The sequence below is a fragment of the Marmota flaviventris genome, chromosome X, assembly GCF_047511675.1.
Source record: "Marmota flaviventris isolate mMarFla1 chromosome X, mMarFla1.hap1, whole genome shotgun sequence".
Taxonomy (NCBI): domain Eukaryota; kingdom Metazoa; phylum Chordata; class Mammalia; order Rodentia; family Sciuridae; genus Marmota; species Marmota flaviventris.
The window spans coordinates 42,965,880-42,982,220 of record NC_092518.1 but is presented as its reverse complement, the minus strand read 5'-3'; the positions used below and the strand labels follow the sequence as shown (position 1 = coordinate 42,982,220).

Below are 16,341 nucleotides of genomic sequence, written 5' to 3'. Positions count from 1 at the left end.
TATGCTCATATTGTTAAAAAATTATGGAAGGATAAACCTTTAAATTTCACTAAAGGAAATGGAAGGAGGAAGGGAGGACGTAAGATGAAGAAAGAAGCTAGACTACTCTGAATATATTGTGTTTTCTAGATTTGACCTTGGAACTAAGTAAATATTTTAAAATGTTTTATAGAATCTTAAAGAAAAACAATATACAATAATTCCTAATAACAGTAAACATCCTTTTTGTCTGCCTTTCCTAAAGACCAGACAGAAATGTCTTGATTCTCAGTGCATCAACATGAATTAATTTGACTCAGTATACACATACAACAGTCTCAGACTAATACTACAATATTAACCATCAGATATAAAATGAATAAATTAAAAACTTAAGTCCAGAATTTCATTTGGAAGTATCATTTTGAATACATGAGGTATTTTTTTCTTTTAAAAAAACTTATAAATAGTTCTTAACTCTGTCAGTGAAAAGGCCTAGAAATGATTCCCTAACATCCATGCTGTGGTATTAAAAACTAAAAAGATCCAGGGCTCCCTAGAGGAAATGGTCAATTCCAAATCAGAGACAGGGAATATACAGAATGAGCCATGAACTTGTAGCACCAGAAAGGAAGGACAATACCAAAGGCTTGGGGGCCAAGTTGAAAGAGTTTCTACCAGCCAAATACAGGATAGTTTTGACTCCTAATAAGGATAATAAGGCAATTGATTAAGAAATAAAAATATTTAAATCCTTAAGTCTGAGAATGATACATTAAAAAGGGCAAATTATTGTTTACCTTTGAATTAAGCTATAAAATCAACTCATTTCAAACTTTAAAAAGTCACTTAGCCCATCTTTTCTGTATAATATATAGCTCGTGGTATCCAAATAATATATGCAGGGCAAATTCTCAATATAAGCATTCCATCAAGAAAATGACAGAATGAAAACATCACCATTTTGCAGCCATTAATGAACTAATGGGTCTGAGCAGTAATCACCAATAACTGGTAGTTACAGATAACCATGCATAACATGCCTCCTAGCAGAAATTTTTAAATATTCCAAATATGATCCAGCTTCTAGATCTACCAACTTAAAGGAATAACTGGGGAGAGTAGATTGTGTCAAATACCACCATGGGGTATTTAACAGAAAAATCCAGAATCCATAATACTAAAGGACAAATCACCTAGTTGCTTATAACAACAAATGGAAAAAGAGATGAAGGGGAATCTATAGGTAAGAGAATGAGTAACTATAAGCATACCCAGCTCCCGGTGCTGATTTTTAAGTACCAATCCCATTAAGAGGAACAAAAGATCCTTGCAGAAGTTGCTGATTCCAGGTCTAAAACAGAAAGGTGATGTAGAATGTGTATTTGTGCTAGAATGTAAGCAAGTGCTCCAAGAATGATAGGGACATGGGGAAAGGACAGGGGAACTACCCTGAAAAGAATTCTGCTAGCCAAACTGAGCACAGTTTGAACACAAAAATGAATAATGACAGTAATGGATGGTAATAGTGAAAAAAATAAACATTAATAACTGCTTCAGGCAAGAATCATCAGTGAATATTAAAGCTAATGGGCAAAAGTTTTGAGAAAACATACAATTATCACAGGGTACAACAGTTCCATTGCTATGTATCTGCTCAAATGAGAACATACGTCACCACACAAAAAAAAAAGTGCAAATAAATGTTATAAGCATTTTTCATAATAGCCAAAAAGTAGAAACCACAAAAATGTTCAACAAATGAATAAATAATGTGGTCCATACATACAATGGAATATTATTCTTGTGTAAAAAATAAAGTGCTGGTTCATGCTGTAATGTGAATGAACCTTAAAAACAGGTCACATGAAAGAAACCAGACATAAAAGGCCATATTTTATATGATTCCATTTATATGAAATATCCAGAGTAGGCAGAACCATAGAGGCAGAAAGTAGATTAGTGGTTACCAGCAAATGGGGAAAAGAGGGAATGGAGAGTGAGTGTTAAGAATAGGGGTTTCATGGGCTGAGGATATAGCTCAGTTGGTAGAGTGCTTGCCTCACATGCACAAGGCCCTGGGGTTCAATCCCCATGTACCACACATGAAAAAAGAAAGAATAGGGGGGTTTTTTTGGAGACAATGAAAATGTTCTAGCATTACTAGTGATGGTTGCACAATTCTGAATATACTAAAAACCACTGAACATTTGAAAAGGCTAAATTTTGTAATAGTGAATTATATCTTATTATTTTAACAAACAGATAATCAAGGAGCTCAGTGGTAAAGCACTTATCTAGCATGCACAAGGCCCTTGGTTCAAACCCTAAATACCACAAAAAAAATCAAGATATTTTAGGATATCAAGTCTGACAGGAAATACCTAAGTCAAACAAGAAGTATGAACTGGAGAATCCAATATGGAATTAGCATTAGTATCCAGGCCTGTGACTAATGTGGGCCTGGCAGATAAGTCAGTGATGGGCGAGAATCATAGAAAAGGTAGTGCCAGGGAGTGACAGCATTTAAAAGACACTTACATATAAAAGGAATTGTGCAGAAACTTGCTGGGGAGTATCAACTTAACAAGAGCAATGTGGCATGTGGGAACAGGGTTAGGCTATCAATCTTATATCTGTGGTGTTCCTATCCCCATCCAACAGCATCAAATGGTCACAATATTATCCTAGGACATTCTTGGAAGCCCTTTCACAGGAATTTATAGGCTAGGGCCTCGTGCTCAGAGTCTGAGTCAATCCTATTTACCTGGAAAGCTCCAAATTGGAATTCTGTCTTCTGCTGGGCATAGCTCTTCCACCTCCAACTTGAGGATGAGGTCTGGTTTACAAACCTGTTGCCCTGTTAATGACAAATAACAGATAGCTTCTTGGTATAATTCTTCAGAGCCAAGGCAAAAGAAGTTTCAGTTTGGTGACAGCACAAGGGAACCTGTTGTTTGATACAATGGTAATGTCAAACCATTTAACTTGGATTTTTAGTTCTCAAATACCTTTTCAGGAAAGAAAAGTGGGAAATTGAGAAACAAAATATCCTCCATTTAATGCAGTAATCATAAACAGCAAAATTACCTGAGGAAGCCATTCTTACCCACGGAGACCAGGTTGCTGTAGGTCTCTAGCATCACATCTCGGTATAAGGTCCTCTGCAGAGAGTTCAGGTACTGCCACTCCTCCTGGGTGAAATCCACAGCCACATCCTCAAATGTCACTAGTCCCTGTAATGGCACATTCCTTTTATTCTAAAATGCTGACCACCAGGTAATAAGGATAGAACACAGGAGAACTTCTAATTGGGTTCCCCAGTCCTCATGATGACAATACACAATATCTACTTCATATCAAGTTAGTGAAATACTTTGTATGAAAATCACAAATCATGAGAGAAAAACTATTCCATTAAGAAATAGAGGGCTTTTTTGTTTTTTTTTGTACTAGGGATTTGGCACCAGGAATGTAGCTTAACCACTGAGCTACATCCCCAGCCCCTTTTCTTTATTTTGAGATAGTCTCATTAAGTTGGTTAAGGCCTTGCTAAGTTGCTGAGGCTGGCTGTGAACTTGAGATCCTCCTGCCTCAGCCTCCTGAGCCACTGAGATTACAGGCATGCACCACCACATCTGGCAATAGAGTATTTAGGATGATGCAATATTAGCACAAGGATAGACAGTCTAGTGGGAAAAAAAAGAATCCAAACATGTATAGACAGCTGACTTATGACATTTGGCATAGCAAAACAATGGAGAGAGTATGATCTTTTCTTTTTTTAATATTTAATTTTTTTAATTGTAAGTGGACACAACACCTTTATTTTATTTTTATGTGGTGCTAAGGATGGAACCCAGGGCCTCACGTATGCTAGCTGAGCACTCTACCTCTGAACAACAACCCCAGCCGGAGAGTATGATCTTTTCAATAAATGTAAATGGATTATTAGATGTCTATATGAGGGAAAATGAAATTTATCCCCTAATACATGCAGATCACCTGCAGGTAAACTATAAATCTAATGTAAAAAGTGACACAATAAAGTGTCCATAAAATAACTGTAGGGTCACCTAATCACCCCTCCCCTTTCTGTGTCTTGACTACTTTGTGACCCAGACAGCTGTAGGTATTTCCCTGCAGGTTTGAGCCCAAACTGGTGCCTTGAACATTCCCAGTCACTGATAAACTGGTTTAGGTGGTTGCCCAAATCCTTAAATCCTCATGTCCCCCTCACTGCAGACAAATCTAGCTAGGTAGGACATCCCTGTCTCTCATTGTCATGATGCTGAAGCCCACTCTGTAAGTTTTAATAGATGCTCAGGAATGATCATCTGGCTTTTTAGTGCTTCTTTCATTACAATCCCAACAGGCCCCATAGCAAGACAATTGGGGCACTCCCCTTGTAGGAATTCCCCTGCTGCCTTTTTTTTTTTGTGGTGCTGAACATTGAACCCCCTTCCTTGCACATGCTAAGCAAGCACTCTGCTACTGAGCCACATCCCAGCACATGCTGCCTCTTTGGGGACAACATCAGACTGGATTCAGCAAAATAAAACAATAATATAGAAAATATGTTCATAAGTCTAGGTGACAAATTCTAAATCAAGACATGAAAAGCACTCATAAAAGGAGAGACTTGGAGTGTTACAAGATTGAAAGGGTAACAGTGAAAAGGCAAGCCATTAAGGGAGATCACCTGCAATATTCATGAAGAGAACAACCACTGTCCTATCTGTAAGAAATACACAACACAAAACAGTGGACAATAGAAGTGAATAGGTACTTCCTTAAAAATGAGAACCAAGTGACCTATGAACAGAAGAAAATGTACTTGTCCTTGGCACTCAGATACATTGCAATGTATTCAATCTTATTAGCACTCGGGAAATGAAAATTTAAGCTACACTGAGACACCTGTATGTACTTGCCAGAAAAGGTATAATTAAGCAGACTAATGCACCATAATGTTGCACTGAAATGGGAATTCTCAGGTCCCATTAGTAGGAATGTAACCTGGTATAATCACTTGAAAAATACATGGCATGATTTACTAAAGTTAATGATTTGTATACGCTATGACCCAGAAGCTCCTTCCCTAGGTACTCACAGAAAATTATGCACATGTGCTCTAGGAAACAAGTCCAGGGATACTCAAAGAAGCACTGCTTCTAATACTAATTCATGGAAAAAATCCAAATGTCCATTACCAGTAGAATGAGTAAACTGTGGCACAATCATTCAATGAAATGCTGTATGGTGACCAAAAGTAATGAACTACACCTGCTTGTTGTAATGCAGGTTCACTGTTCACTTGTTACCAATTTGAATCATGTGCAACCATTCACACAAGTTATATGGAGTGGGATTATTCTTTAGATAGGCATCAAGGGACAACAGAATCCTAGGATTCATTGTGAGTTGGTACCCCAAGTGTCAGGAAAGTTGATCAGGGCAGATAAAGTTTTCTGAATATGCCTCACTTGCACCATAGTGAACTGACCTCAGAAAACAGCCAGTCCTGTGTTTTATATGTTAGGGGCAAATGAACCATTGAAAGACATCCTGTTTCTAGGAGGGGACTGGATCAGGGTTCAGGTTATTCTGGCTAGCTCCCCACTTATCTCAGATATTACATTCCCAGCACATTCTACAGTTATTCTTAAGAAATATAAATAAGAGTCAGTGTGGTGGTGCACACCTATAATCCCAGCGGCTCAGGAGGCTGAGACAGGATAACTGCAAGTTGGAGGTCAGCCTCAGCAATTTAGTGAGACCCTGCTTCAAAAAATATGAAAGGCTGGGGATGCAACTCAGTGGTTAAGTACCCCTGGGTTCAATTCCCAGTACAAGGGGGAAAAAAAAGAACTACAAATAACAAAGAGGTGAAAACTAGTCCAAGGCCACCCAGAGGACCTTCCTGCACATATCCAACACAGATAAATATAATAAATGTACTAATGAGAAAAAGAAGCCCCGAATATACTCCATATTTCTATTTATAAATTGTAAGAGAACAAGCTAGGCTAGTTAATCCATGATGTTAGCAGTGAGGATAATAATTACTTCTACATATGGCAAAAATTTAGAGAAGGGAATGAGAAGGGTGCTGAGGTCCTAATTATGTTCTTTCTACATTTTAGCCTAGGTGGTAGCTACAGAGTGTGTTTTCATGCTTGTGATAATACATCCAACTGTATACTTAAAAACTGTGCACTTTATATGCACTTTATATCTTTATTTGTAAGAATTATTTGCAGGGTTGGGGTTGTGGCTTAGTGGTAGAACACTGGCCCTGGGTTCAATCCTCAGCACCATATAAAAAAATAAATAAATAAAGGTATTGTGTCCATCTACAACTAAAAATATTTTTTAAAAGAACTGCTTTTAATAGAGCTGGGAATGTGACTCAGTGGTAGAGCATTTTGTCTAGCATGTGTGAGGTCCTGGGTTCAATCCCCAGCATCAGATACAAAAAATATTTTCAACAAAAAGAGGCAAATCAATGGGAAAATGGGAGTTTCTATGTCAACAAATTATTCTGAAACAACCGGATATTCTTCTTTAAAAAAAAATGTTTATTTTTGAGTTGTAGTTGGACATAATACCTTTATTTCACTTATTTACTTTTATGTGGTACTGAGGATTGAACCCAGATCTCACACATGCGAGGCGAGTGCTCTACCACTGAGCCACAATCCCAACCCCCGGATAGTCTTTAAAAACCTCAATAACTCCAACATAAAATTAACTCAAAGTGCATTATAGATGTAAATGTAAAATCTAAACCTATAATATTTCTTAGAAGAAAATACAAGAGAAATTCTTTTGAACCTTTAGTTAGCCAAAAATTTCTTAGATGTGACACCAAAATTCAAAAGACATTGTTAAAGAGATTGAAAAGTCAGAGAATGAAAGAAATTATTTATAGATCAAACATCTGGCAAAGAACTTGTATTGAGAATACAAACAAGAACTATCAAAACGTGAGGGGAGGGCTGGGGTTGTGGCTCAGCAGTGGCACACTCACCTAGCACGTGAGAGGCCCTAGGTTTGATCCTCAGCACACATAAAAATAAGTAAACAAAATAAAGGTATTGTGTCCAACTACAACTAAAAAATAAATATTTTTTTTAAAAAGTGAGGGGCGTTACTGGAGAATTTATCAAATTATATTATTTGCATGTATAAATATGACACAATGAATCCCACCATTATGAATAATCATAATGCACCAATAAAATGGGGAAAAACCTAAAAAGTGAAGCAAAAGCTAGATGCCTCACCAAAGAAGAAATATAGTTAGCAAATAAATACATAAAAATTTTCTCAACACCATTAATCATAAGGGAACTGCAAATTAAAACAACCATGATACACCACTGTACACTTATTATAATGTGGGGGATAACAATACATAGGGCTGGTAAGGATATGGAGCAACCAGACTTCTACTGGCAGGAATGTAAAATGGCATAGCCCCTTTGGAAATGGTTTTCCAGTTGTTCATGAAGTTAAGCGTGTACTACTACATAATCTGGCAATCCCACTCCCAGGTATATTTACCTGGGTGAAATGAAAACTATATAAATCTCAAACCCTATAAAGGAACATACATATGTACACATGTATGTGTATATATACGTGTGTGTGTGTGTGTGTGTGTGTGTGTGTGTGTGTATATATATATATATATATATATAGAGAGAGAGAGAGAGAGAGAGAGAGAGATTGAACTCAGGGCCTTGTGCATGCTAGGCAAGTGCTCTACCACTGAGCTATACCTGCTAGCCCCTAGCAGCTATATTTTTTATTTTTAATCACCAAAACATGGAAATAACCTAAATGTTCTTCAACCAATGGATAAACAACCTGGATTACACACAATGTAATATTACTCAGCAATAAAAATGAAAGAACTACCAGGCATGGTGGTACACACCTGTAATCCCAGCACCTCAGGAGGCTGAGGCAGGAGGATCCCATGTTTGAGGCCAGTCTGGGCAGCTTAGCAAAACCCTGCCCAAAATAAAAAAATAAAAAGGGCTGGGGACATAGCTCAGTGGTAGAGCGCTCCTGGGTTCAATCTTCAGTACCACACACAAACACACAAAAGAACTAATAACAGTCAACAACATGGATGAACCTCAATGTATTCTGCTACATCAAAGAAGCCAAACTCAAAATGACACTTTGAATGATTCCATTTATATATGGGGTAAAAGTGAAAGTGCAGAATGGAAATACATTATTGACTAGGAGACAGGGTGCAGGAAGGGGCTGACTACAAAGATGATACATTGGGAGGTGACAGAACTCTTCTGTCTTCAGTCTACCACTGATGGTGTTGGTAACATAACTATGGGTTTTTAAAAATTCATAGAACTGTATACTTTTTAAAAGGGCTCATTTTATTATACATAAGTCATACCTTAATTTTTTAATTTTAAAAATAAGGAGCCTCCAGGTAATCTAGAATAACACCTCTGTATAAATCCAAATCTCTCTATATATCCTTCAAAAGACTATATAAATCAACCCAAAGACTATATAAAACCACACATAATCAATACCTTCAGTATAACTTATAGTTACAAAATAGAGACTACTACAGAGTTTTCATTGCCTATAAGTAAAAAAAAAAAAAAATCAGAAAAACAAGTATCAAACCATTCCTGTAGTGTGAGGAGGATCTGAACAAAATGGAACAGAGGAAGGGAATGGAGAGACTAAGGGTGAGCTGAAATCGTGCTTAGAGAAAATCCACTGTAAGTAGGAAAATGCAGAAAAGCTGGCCAGAGATATGAGAGTACCAGCTACAAGAAAGGTAGGTGGGACCCAAGGAGGCAGTCACAGAGCATGCATCTAAGGGAGAAAAGGATAAAAAGGAATAAGGAAATATTATTCCGAGATTGGGTGGTGATCTAAAAAAAAAAAAGAGAGAGGGAAATTTAGGATCATGTAAGACAAAAAATGGCTAAAACAAAATCAAACCACACACAATCCCTCTCCACATGCCAAAAGAAAAAGTCATCCATTGGGGGTGCTGCACTCCATCTCACTGTGAAAACCTAAGTGCTCTTGAACTAAAAATCTCAAGCAACCTCAACCCCTAAACCTGTCCTCAGAACAAATAGACGAAACAGTCTGCATCAATTCAAAGCTTCTTTAAGAACAAAGGAAAATGAGAAAACATTTCAGGTGACTGGGACTGGGGTGCAGCTTAGTAACAGAGCACTAGACTAGCATGTGTGAGGCCCAGAGTTCTGTCCCCAGTGCAACAAAACCAAAAAATCCAGGTGACAAAAAATTCACTCCACAATGAGAGCACAGGGAGGCTAAGCAGCTTCAAGCTCTCATCCTCTCACGGAAATATAAAAACAAAAAGAAACTATCAGAATCATCTTTGCCAGAACTCTGGAAAACAGCCAAAGATTTGTAGTAACCAAGCAAAGATGGAATAAAGAAAAAGGCAATTTGAAGATGGTAAAAAGGCTTTGTGGCACTTTTATTTGCCCTTCTCTTCCAATAACAGTGTGATGAAACAAGAAATTAGTAACAGAAATGAATAATTTCTGTTATAACTGAACACAACTTACCCCAGCAAAGACAGTAAGCTTAAGCAGCTCTGATTACATACAAAGTAATCAAAGAACTAATCTCTAAAAGTTTCACATGGAAATTTTATTAAACCATCAAGGAGCAGACAATCCGAACACTATAAAAATTCTTCTGGGCTGGGTTGTGGCTCAGAGGTAGAGCACTTGCTTTGCATGTGTGAGGCACTGGGTTTGATCCTCACCACCACATAAAAATAAAATAAAGATATTGTACCCACCTATAACTAAAAAATAAATATTTTTTTTAAAAATTCTTCTTGAAGACACAAAATGAAAAACTTCCAAATTCTCTACATAAATCTGTTAGAGTAGGTAGGTAGGTAGGTAGATGTGAGCGGGGGGAGGAAGAGGGATAACAAGGCTCATTCCATCTTAAGTGATGAAAATTCATTCCACCTTAGATAACAGAAACACTGTCCATAAACTCACTTCCCTCACAGTCAGATACTACCTTCTTAAATTAAAAGAATTGGGTATAACCAGCTTAAGAAACTTTCCAACTTCTAAGCATGCACAGAGCACTGAGGCACTGTCATTTAAGTGACTCCAATTCATTGTAACTATTACATCAAAGCTTAAAACCCCCATCCCCTGTAGGTTTCCCTTAGATATTGATGGGAAATTTTCAACATATTGAAACCAGTCATCTATCTATGGTTTGTTGAATCCACAGATATGAAATCCATGCATACCAAAGGCTGACTATATTCAGACACTGATATTCTGTTGCACTCTCGATGAGAAGGTGACCTTGTTAACATTTTTAGAAGGGAATTTGGCAATTCCTCAAAAATTAAAATATTTTTTTAGTCTGGTTATTTCACTGAAAATGATGCTCTTCAATTCTGTTTTCCGCAAATGAAAGTCAAAGGTTATATGTTTTATCTAAGATAGAAAGAAAAAAGCAGGAAATGGAGTTCATAAACATAGAAGGGAGAACAGTAGCATAGAGGAAGAGGACCAGGGGAGTGAGAAAGGGAGGGCAAGGGGAGGTGCTGTGGAATGAAACTGAGCAAAGTATGTTATGTGTATGTATGAATATGCTATAATGAAACCCACTATTCTGCATAATTACCATATATCACTAAAATTAAAACAATATCATTATTTCAGAAATGTCAGTTATAGAAATCTGTCCTACAGGAATGTCCCCTCAAGAATACAGGCATTATGGGGCTGGGGTTGTGGCTCAGGGGTAGAGCACTCACTTAGCATGCTTGAGGCACTGAGTTCATTCCTCAGCACCATATAAAATGCAAAATAAAGATACTGTGTCTCCTTAAAACTAAAAAATAAATATTTTTTTTAAAAAGAATACAGGCATTATGGGGCTGGGGTTGTGGCTCGGTAGTAGAGTGCTCACCTAGCATGCATGAGGCACTGGGTTTGATCCTCAGCACCATATAAAAATAAAATAAAGATATAGTTAGTGTCCACCTAAAACTAAAAAAAATAAATATTAAAAAAAGAATATAAGCATTACAAATATTCATTCACTTCCTAACTTTCTGGATAGGATAAAATTGGAAGTAACACAAAATTAAGGTACATATTGAATATTAATTGTTATAGGCTAAATGTCCTCCTAATTCATATATTGAAGCCTTAATCCCCAAGGTATTGACAGGGCCTTTAAAGGTAATTAAAATTAAGCGAGATCTTATAAGAGTAGGACCCTAATCCAATAGGACTAGTGTCCTTAAAAAGAAGAGGAAGAGTCCCCAGAAACCAGCAATTTCCCCCTCCCACTTTCTAGGTAAATACACAAACTAAAGGTCATGTCTTCACATGTTAATGCCAGCCATTAGCAAGGCAAAGAGAAAGTCTTCACCAGAGAACAACCTTGCTGGCACCTTGATCTTAGACTTCCAGCCTTTAGAACTGTGAGAAAATAAGTTTCACTGGTTAAGCCATCCAGCCTGTCATATTCTGTTATGGCAGCCTGAAATGACTAATACAGGCTGAATACCCTTCTCCAAAATGCTTATGACAAGAAGTGCTTCAGATTTTAGATTTTTTTTCAGATTTTGGAATATTTGAAATGATATCTTGGGGACAGGACCCTAGTTTAACCATGAAATATTTATGTTTCATAAATACCTTATATACCAGCCTGAAGGTGATTTTAAATAATAATGTTAGTTCATCTGCATTTTGACTGCAAATGAGGTCAGGTGTGGAATTTTCCATTTGTGGCAACAATGCTGCACTCAAAAAAGTTTTACATTCTAGAACATTTTCAGAGTTCAGATTTTTGGATTAGGGAAGAAAATGGTAGTTTTCTAATCTGATGTGAAAAAAAAATCACTTTAGTTACTCATTCAAGAAGTATTTGTAGGGCTGGGATGTGGCTCAAGCGGTAGCGCGCTCGCCTGGCATGCGTGCATCCCGGGTTTGATCCTCAGCACCACATACAAAGATGTTGTGTCTGCCGATAACTAAAAAATAAATATTAAAATTCTCTCTCTCTCTCTCTCTCTCTCTCTCTCTCTCTCTCTCTCTCTCTCCCTCTTTAAAAAAAAAGTATTTGTAAATCATCACAATAAGTGAAAACCAAAAACTGGCAATCTGTATATTACATGCTTACTTTGTTTCAAAAGAAAGAAAAAGGGCTGGGAATACAGCTCAGTGGTACAGTGCTGGCCTAGCATGTGTGAGGGCCTAGGTTTGATCCCCAGTACCACAAAAACAATTTTTTTAAAGATATTAGATACCAATAATGGCATAGACTCCTCTGTCCCTGTTCTTCCCCACTAAGTACAACTGGAAGCCCTGGAATTAACACAAGAGATGACCAAAAGAGGATCCTGAAAGGAGGAAAAAGGCAAGAACTCTGATTAGGGTCCTGAGGACTTAAAAATAATAGTAGAGGGGGTCGGGGTTATGGCCCAATGGCAGAGTACTCACCTAGTACGTTTGAGGTACTGGGTTCAATCCTCAGCACCACATAAAAATAAATAAAATAAAGGTTAAAAAATAATAGCAGAGCATCTTACAACCCAACAACAGAGAGCCACACAGATGATGTCTCTCTAAACTCATAACCTAGCAACAGAAAGCAGCCTAGGTGGTCTCAGCCTGCCCCCAAATCAACAAGGGTCCCTCTAACAATACCAGACAAGCCTGGAACACCAGCAAAGAAGATTAGTCAGGAACTGGGAACTGTGCTGACAATAAGCAGGATGGAAAGTAGTCTTGTTCTCCACTGAGCCACAGAGACTTTCTAGGAGTCAGAAAGCACTGACGGGGGAATCCCCATATAGCAATCACTCAGCCTGGAAAAGCTCTTCATCCCTGCTGGCCAAGTACTCCTTCTCCCTCCAGGAGATCAGGTACCATGCAAATTCAGCAAAGGGGAAACTGACACAAGAGGCACCATTTTAAATATAAGGTGGAACTACTCTAATCACAAGCACCTTTGATGCTGTTTCCAGTTTTCCACCTCCTCCAGGTTCTTCAAAGTAGTCAATTCAGATATCTACCTTATACAACCACCTGCTAGTGACCACTCCCTGTGGGACAGCTAGATACAACCTCCACACCCTACACAGACTGCACATATGCCACAATGACCACCTCTCTGTTACAGTGTGACTGCGGGGAACCATGCCTACTTACTTTAAACCCCCTACTTAGAACTCTCCTGAAGAAAACCCACTTAGGTGATGTACTAGACCCTAGTAAAGGCTTCAGCTCACAGTTTATTCCCTCTTTATTTTACCCCTCATCCTAGTTGAGCATGTTGCATCATAGATGGCTCATCCCTTCCTGAGAGGCATGCTGCACTCCTCTCTGGGGTCTGTAAGTAGTAAACCACTTCTGATATTTTGTGGGTTTTGTCAAGTTGTCCTTTCTGTATCAACTGAGATACTTGAACATTACTACTTTCCCACTCTCCTAAGAGTGACTATCTTAGCAGAAATAAACTGGACATAGGACAGATAAGAACTAAAGGGAATCTGCAGTATAAAGTTTCCTCTAAGAGGGTCACCTGGTCACAGCACAAACGCCAGGACTGGCATTAAGCCATCCACCAGCATAAAGAAAAATCCCAGGAAAGGCACACTGTAAACATCTACCACAATATTCCCCAGACCCCCCTCACTAGAGGGCCAGAGTTTATAACCACTCTTGTAAGAGATCTTAAAACCAAATTAGAGAGCTAAGTATATAGTTCAATAGGTAGAGTGCTTGCCTTGCATGCACAAGGCCCTGGGTTCAATCCCCAGCACCAAAAACAAAACAAATTTTTAAAATAAGCAAAAATACAATACCCCATGACATAATAAAAGTAAACATTTCCCACAGTTGCAAAGGACTCCCCAAACTCTTAGAATTTACTGTCCTTTGTAGCTAGTGAGATGACTCATAAGTGGCCCTAGAAAGCTTCATGACAGTCACCAGAAAAACTAAGCACATGTCAGGAAGGTTGAAACTTTCAGCCCCACCCTCAAATCTCTGGGAAGAAAAGATAAGCTAGAGATTCAGTTGGTCTCCAACAGCCAATGATTTAATCTTTCATGTCTATGTAATAAAACTTCCATGAAAATTTCTGAATGACGGAGTTAGCAGAACTTCTGAGTTGGTAAACACACTGAGTTGCTAGGAGAGTGGCACACCAGGAAGGAAGCTCTGTACCTCCTCCTAACTAGCTCTTATATAACTCTTCCATTTGGTTCCTGAGTTGTATACTTTATAACAAACCAGTAATCATAATTATAGTGATTTCCTGAGTTTTGTGAATTGTTCTAGTAAATTACTAAACCTATAGAGAATAGTATATGGGAACCCCCAAATTTGTAGTTAGCTGAGCAGAAGGGCAGGTAGCCTAGGCACCCCACTTATGGTTGGCATCTAAGTTGGGGCAGTTTTATGGGACTAAGACCATAACTTATGGGGCCTACACTAATGCTGGTGCATACATATGAGTTTTGGGTAGACATAATTTAGCCCATAACACCTTAACAAGATTTAAAGCAGCTAACAAAAAATGCTTCAACAATTAAAATTTCTCCTGCAACAAATAAAAACAGGAAATCTCAACAAATAAATAGAAGTTACAAAAGAGAGAACCAGAGATTATAGAGCTGAAAAACACAATAAGCAAATTACAAACTCACTAAATAGGGTTGGGGGTGTAGCTCAGTGGGAGGGCACTTGCCTATCATTCACAGGCCCTGGGTTCAATCCCCAGCACCTGAAAAAAAGTCAAAAAAACTGTTTAGTGAAGATGGAGATGAAAAAGGACAGAATCTGTGAATCTGAGGATGAATATCAATAAAATTTACTCAATCTATTTTTTTTTTTTTTTTGTAATGGGGATTGAGCCCAGGGACACTTAACCACTGTGTCACATCCCCAGTCTTTTTAATTTTTTTTTTTTTAATTTTGAGACAAGTTCTTACAAAGTTGCTTAGGGTCTCATTAAGTTGCCTAAGCTAGCCTTGAATTTGCAATCCTCCTGCCTCGGCCTCCCAAGCCACAGGGATTAGAGGCTAGTACCACCATGCCCAGCCAGTTTATTTTTTTTTAAATATTTTTAGTTGTATATGGACACAATACCTTTATTTTATTTATTTGCTTTTATGTGGTACTGAGGATTGAACCCAGTGCCTCACATGTACTAGGCAAGCAAGCACTCTACCACTGAAACAGATTGAGCAAGGTGCAGTGGTACACACCTCCTATAATCTCAGTGACTCAGGAGGCTGAAGTAGAAGGATCTCTAGTTTAAGGCAGCCTCAGCATCTGAGTGAAACCCTGTCCCTAAATTTAAAAAAAAATGAAAAGAACTGGAATGTAGCTTAATGGTAAAATGCCCCCATAGTTTAAACCTCAGGACCACAAAAAAATAAATAGAATGAAAACAATGAGCAGAATCTCAGAGGCCCACAGGATTATAACAAAATATCTAATATTCATATTGTTGACGTCCTAGAAGGAGACTAGAATGTGACTAAAAGGGTATTCAAAGCAATAATGATTGAAAACTTTCCAAATTTGACAAAAGTCATAAACCTACAGATTTAAAAAAATGAGAAAACCTATGGGTTTAGGAGAAATCCTTGCCAACATATGTCCAAACTAAATTTCTGAAAACTAAGTACAAAGAATAAAGAATCTTGAAGACAGCCAGAGAGAAACAACCCTGTAGAGGTTAAAAAAATGTGAATGATAGATTTCTCACAGGAAACCAAGGAGGTCAGAAAGAAATGGCTTAATAATTTTCAAGTGCTGAAAACAAAAGCACAGTTAACCAGTTTTGTATCTGGCAAAGTTATCCTTCAGGAAATAAGGAGAAATCAAGACATACTCAGAAGAAGGAAAACAAAGAATTTGTCACTGACAGACCTATTTAAAAAAAAAAAAACTACCTATAACAGGCATGATAGCATGTGCCTATAATCCTAGCAATTGGGGAGGCCTAGGTAACTTACCAAAACCCTGTCTCAAAAAATAAATAAATAAAAGAAGAAGAAACCTAAAGGAAGTTGTCCAAACATAAAAGAAGTGATAAAAGAATGAATTTCTGAGCATTAGGTAGGAAGAATAATAGAAAGAGCAGAAAGATGATTGATTGGATATAAATACATGCAGAGGAGAAAGGGAATCAGAGGCAAAAATGGAGTAGAGGGGAATTAAATCAATCAACATTTTGCTATTCGCATCCTTTTTATATTCTTCACTATTTTAGATTTTTGTAGAGTACATCTGTTCCATTGTCAAACAGAAAATTTAT

At 37.8% G+C, this 16,341-nt stretch overlaps 1 protein-coding gene across 11 annotated transcripts in view; it reads right to left on the bottom strand.

Moving 5' to 3' along the window:
• Znf182 (zinc finger protein 182) overlaps positions 1–16,341 on the bottom strand; it is a 36,157-nt gene that overhangs the window by 12,429 nt on the left and 7,387 nt on the right. For 5 of the 11 annotated variants that reach the window (XM_071606621.1, XM_071606622.1, XM_071606624.1 and 2 more), the window contains 2 exons: positions 3,089–3,215; positions 2,747–2,839 (listed from right to left, as the gene is read on the bottom strand). In XM_071606621.1, coding sequence (XP_071462722.1) covers positions 2,747–2,839; positions 3,089–3,215 — 220 coding nt within the window. Of the gene's footprint in view, positions 1–2,746; positions 2,840–3,069; positions 3,232–12,509; positions 13,807–14,722; positions 14,800–16,341 lie in introns of those variants that run through there. The other 6 variants (XM_071606617.1, XM_071606620.1, XM_071606619.1 and 3 more) reach the window with 4 other exon arrangements.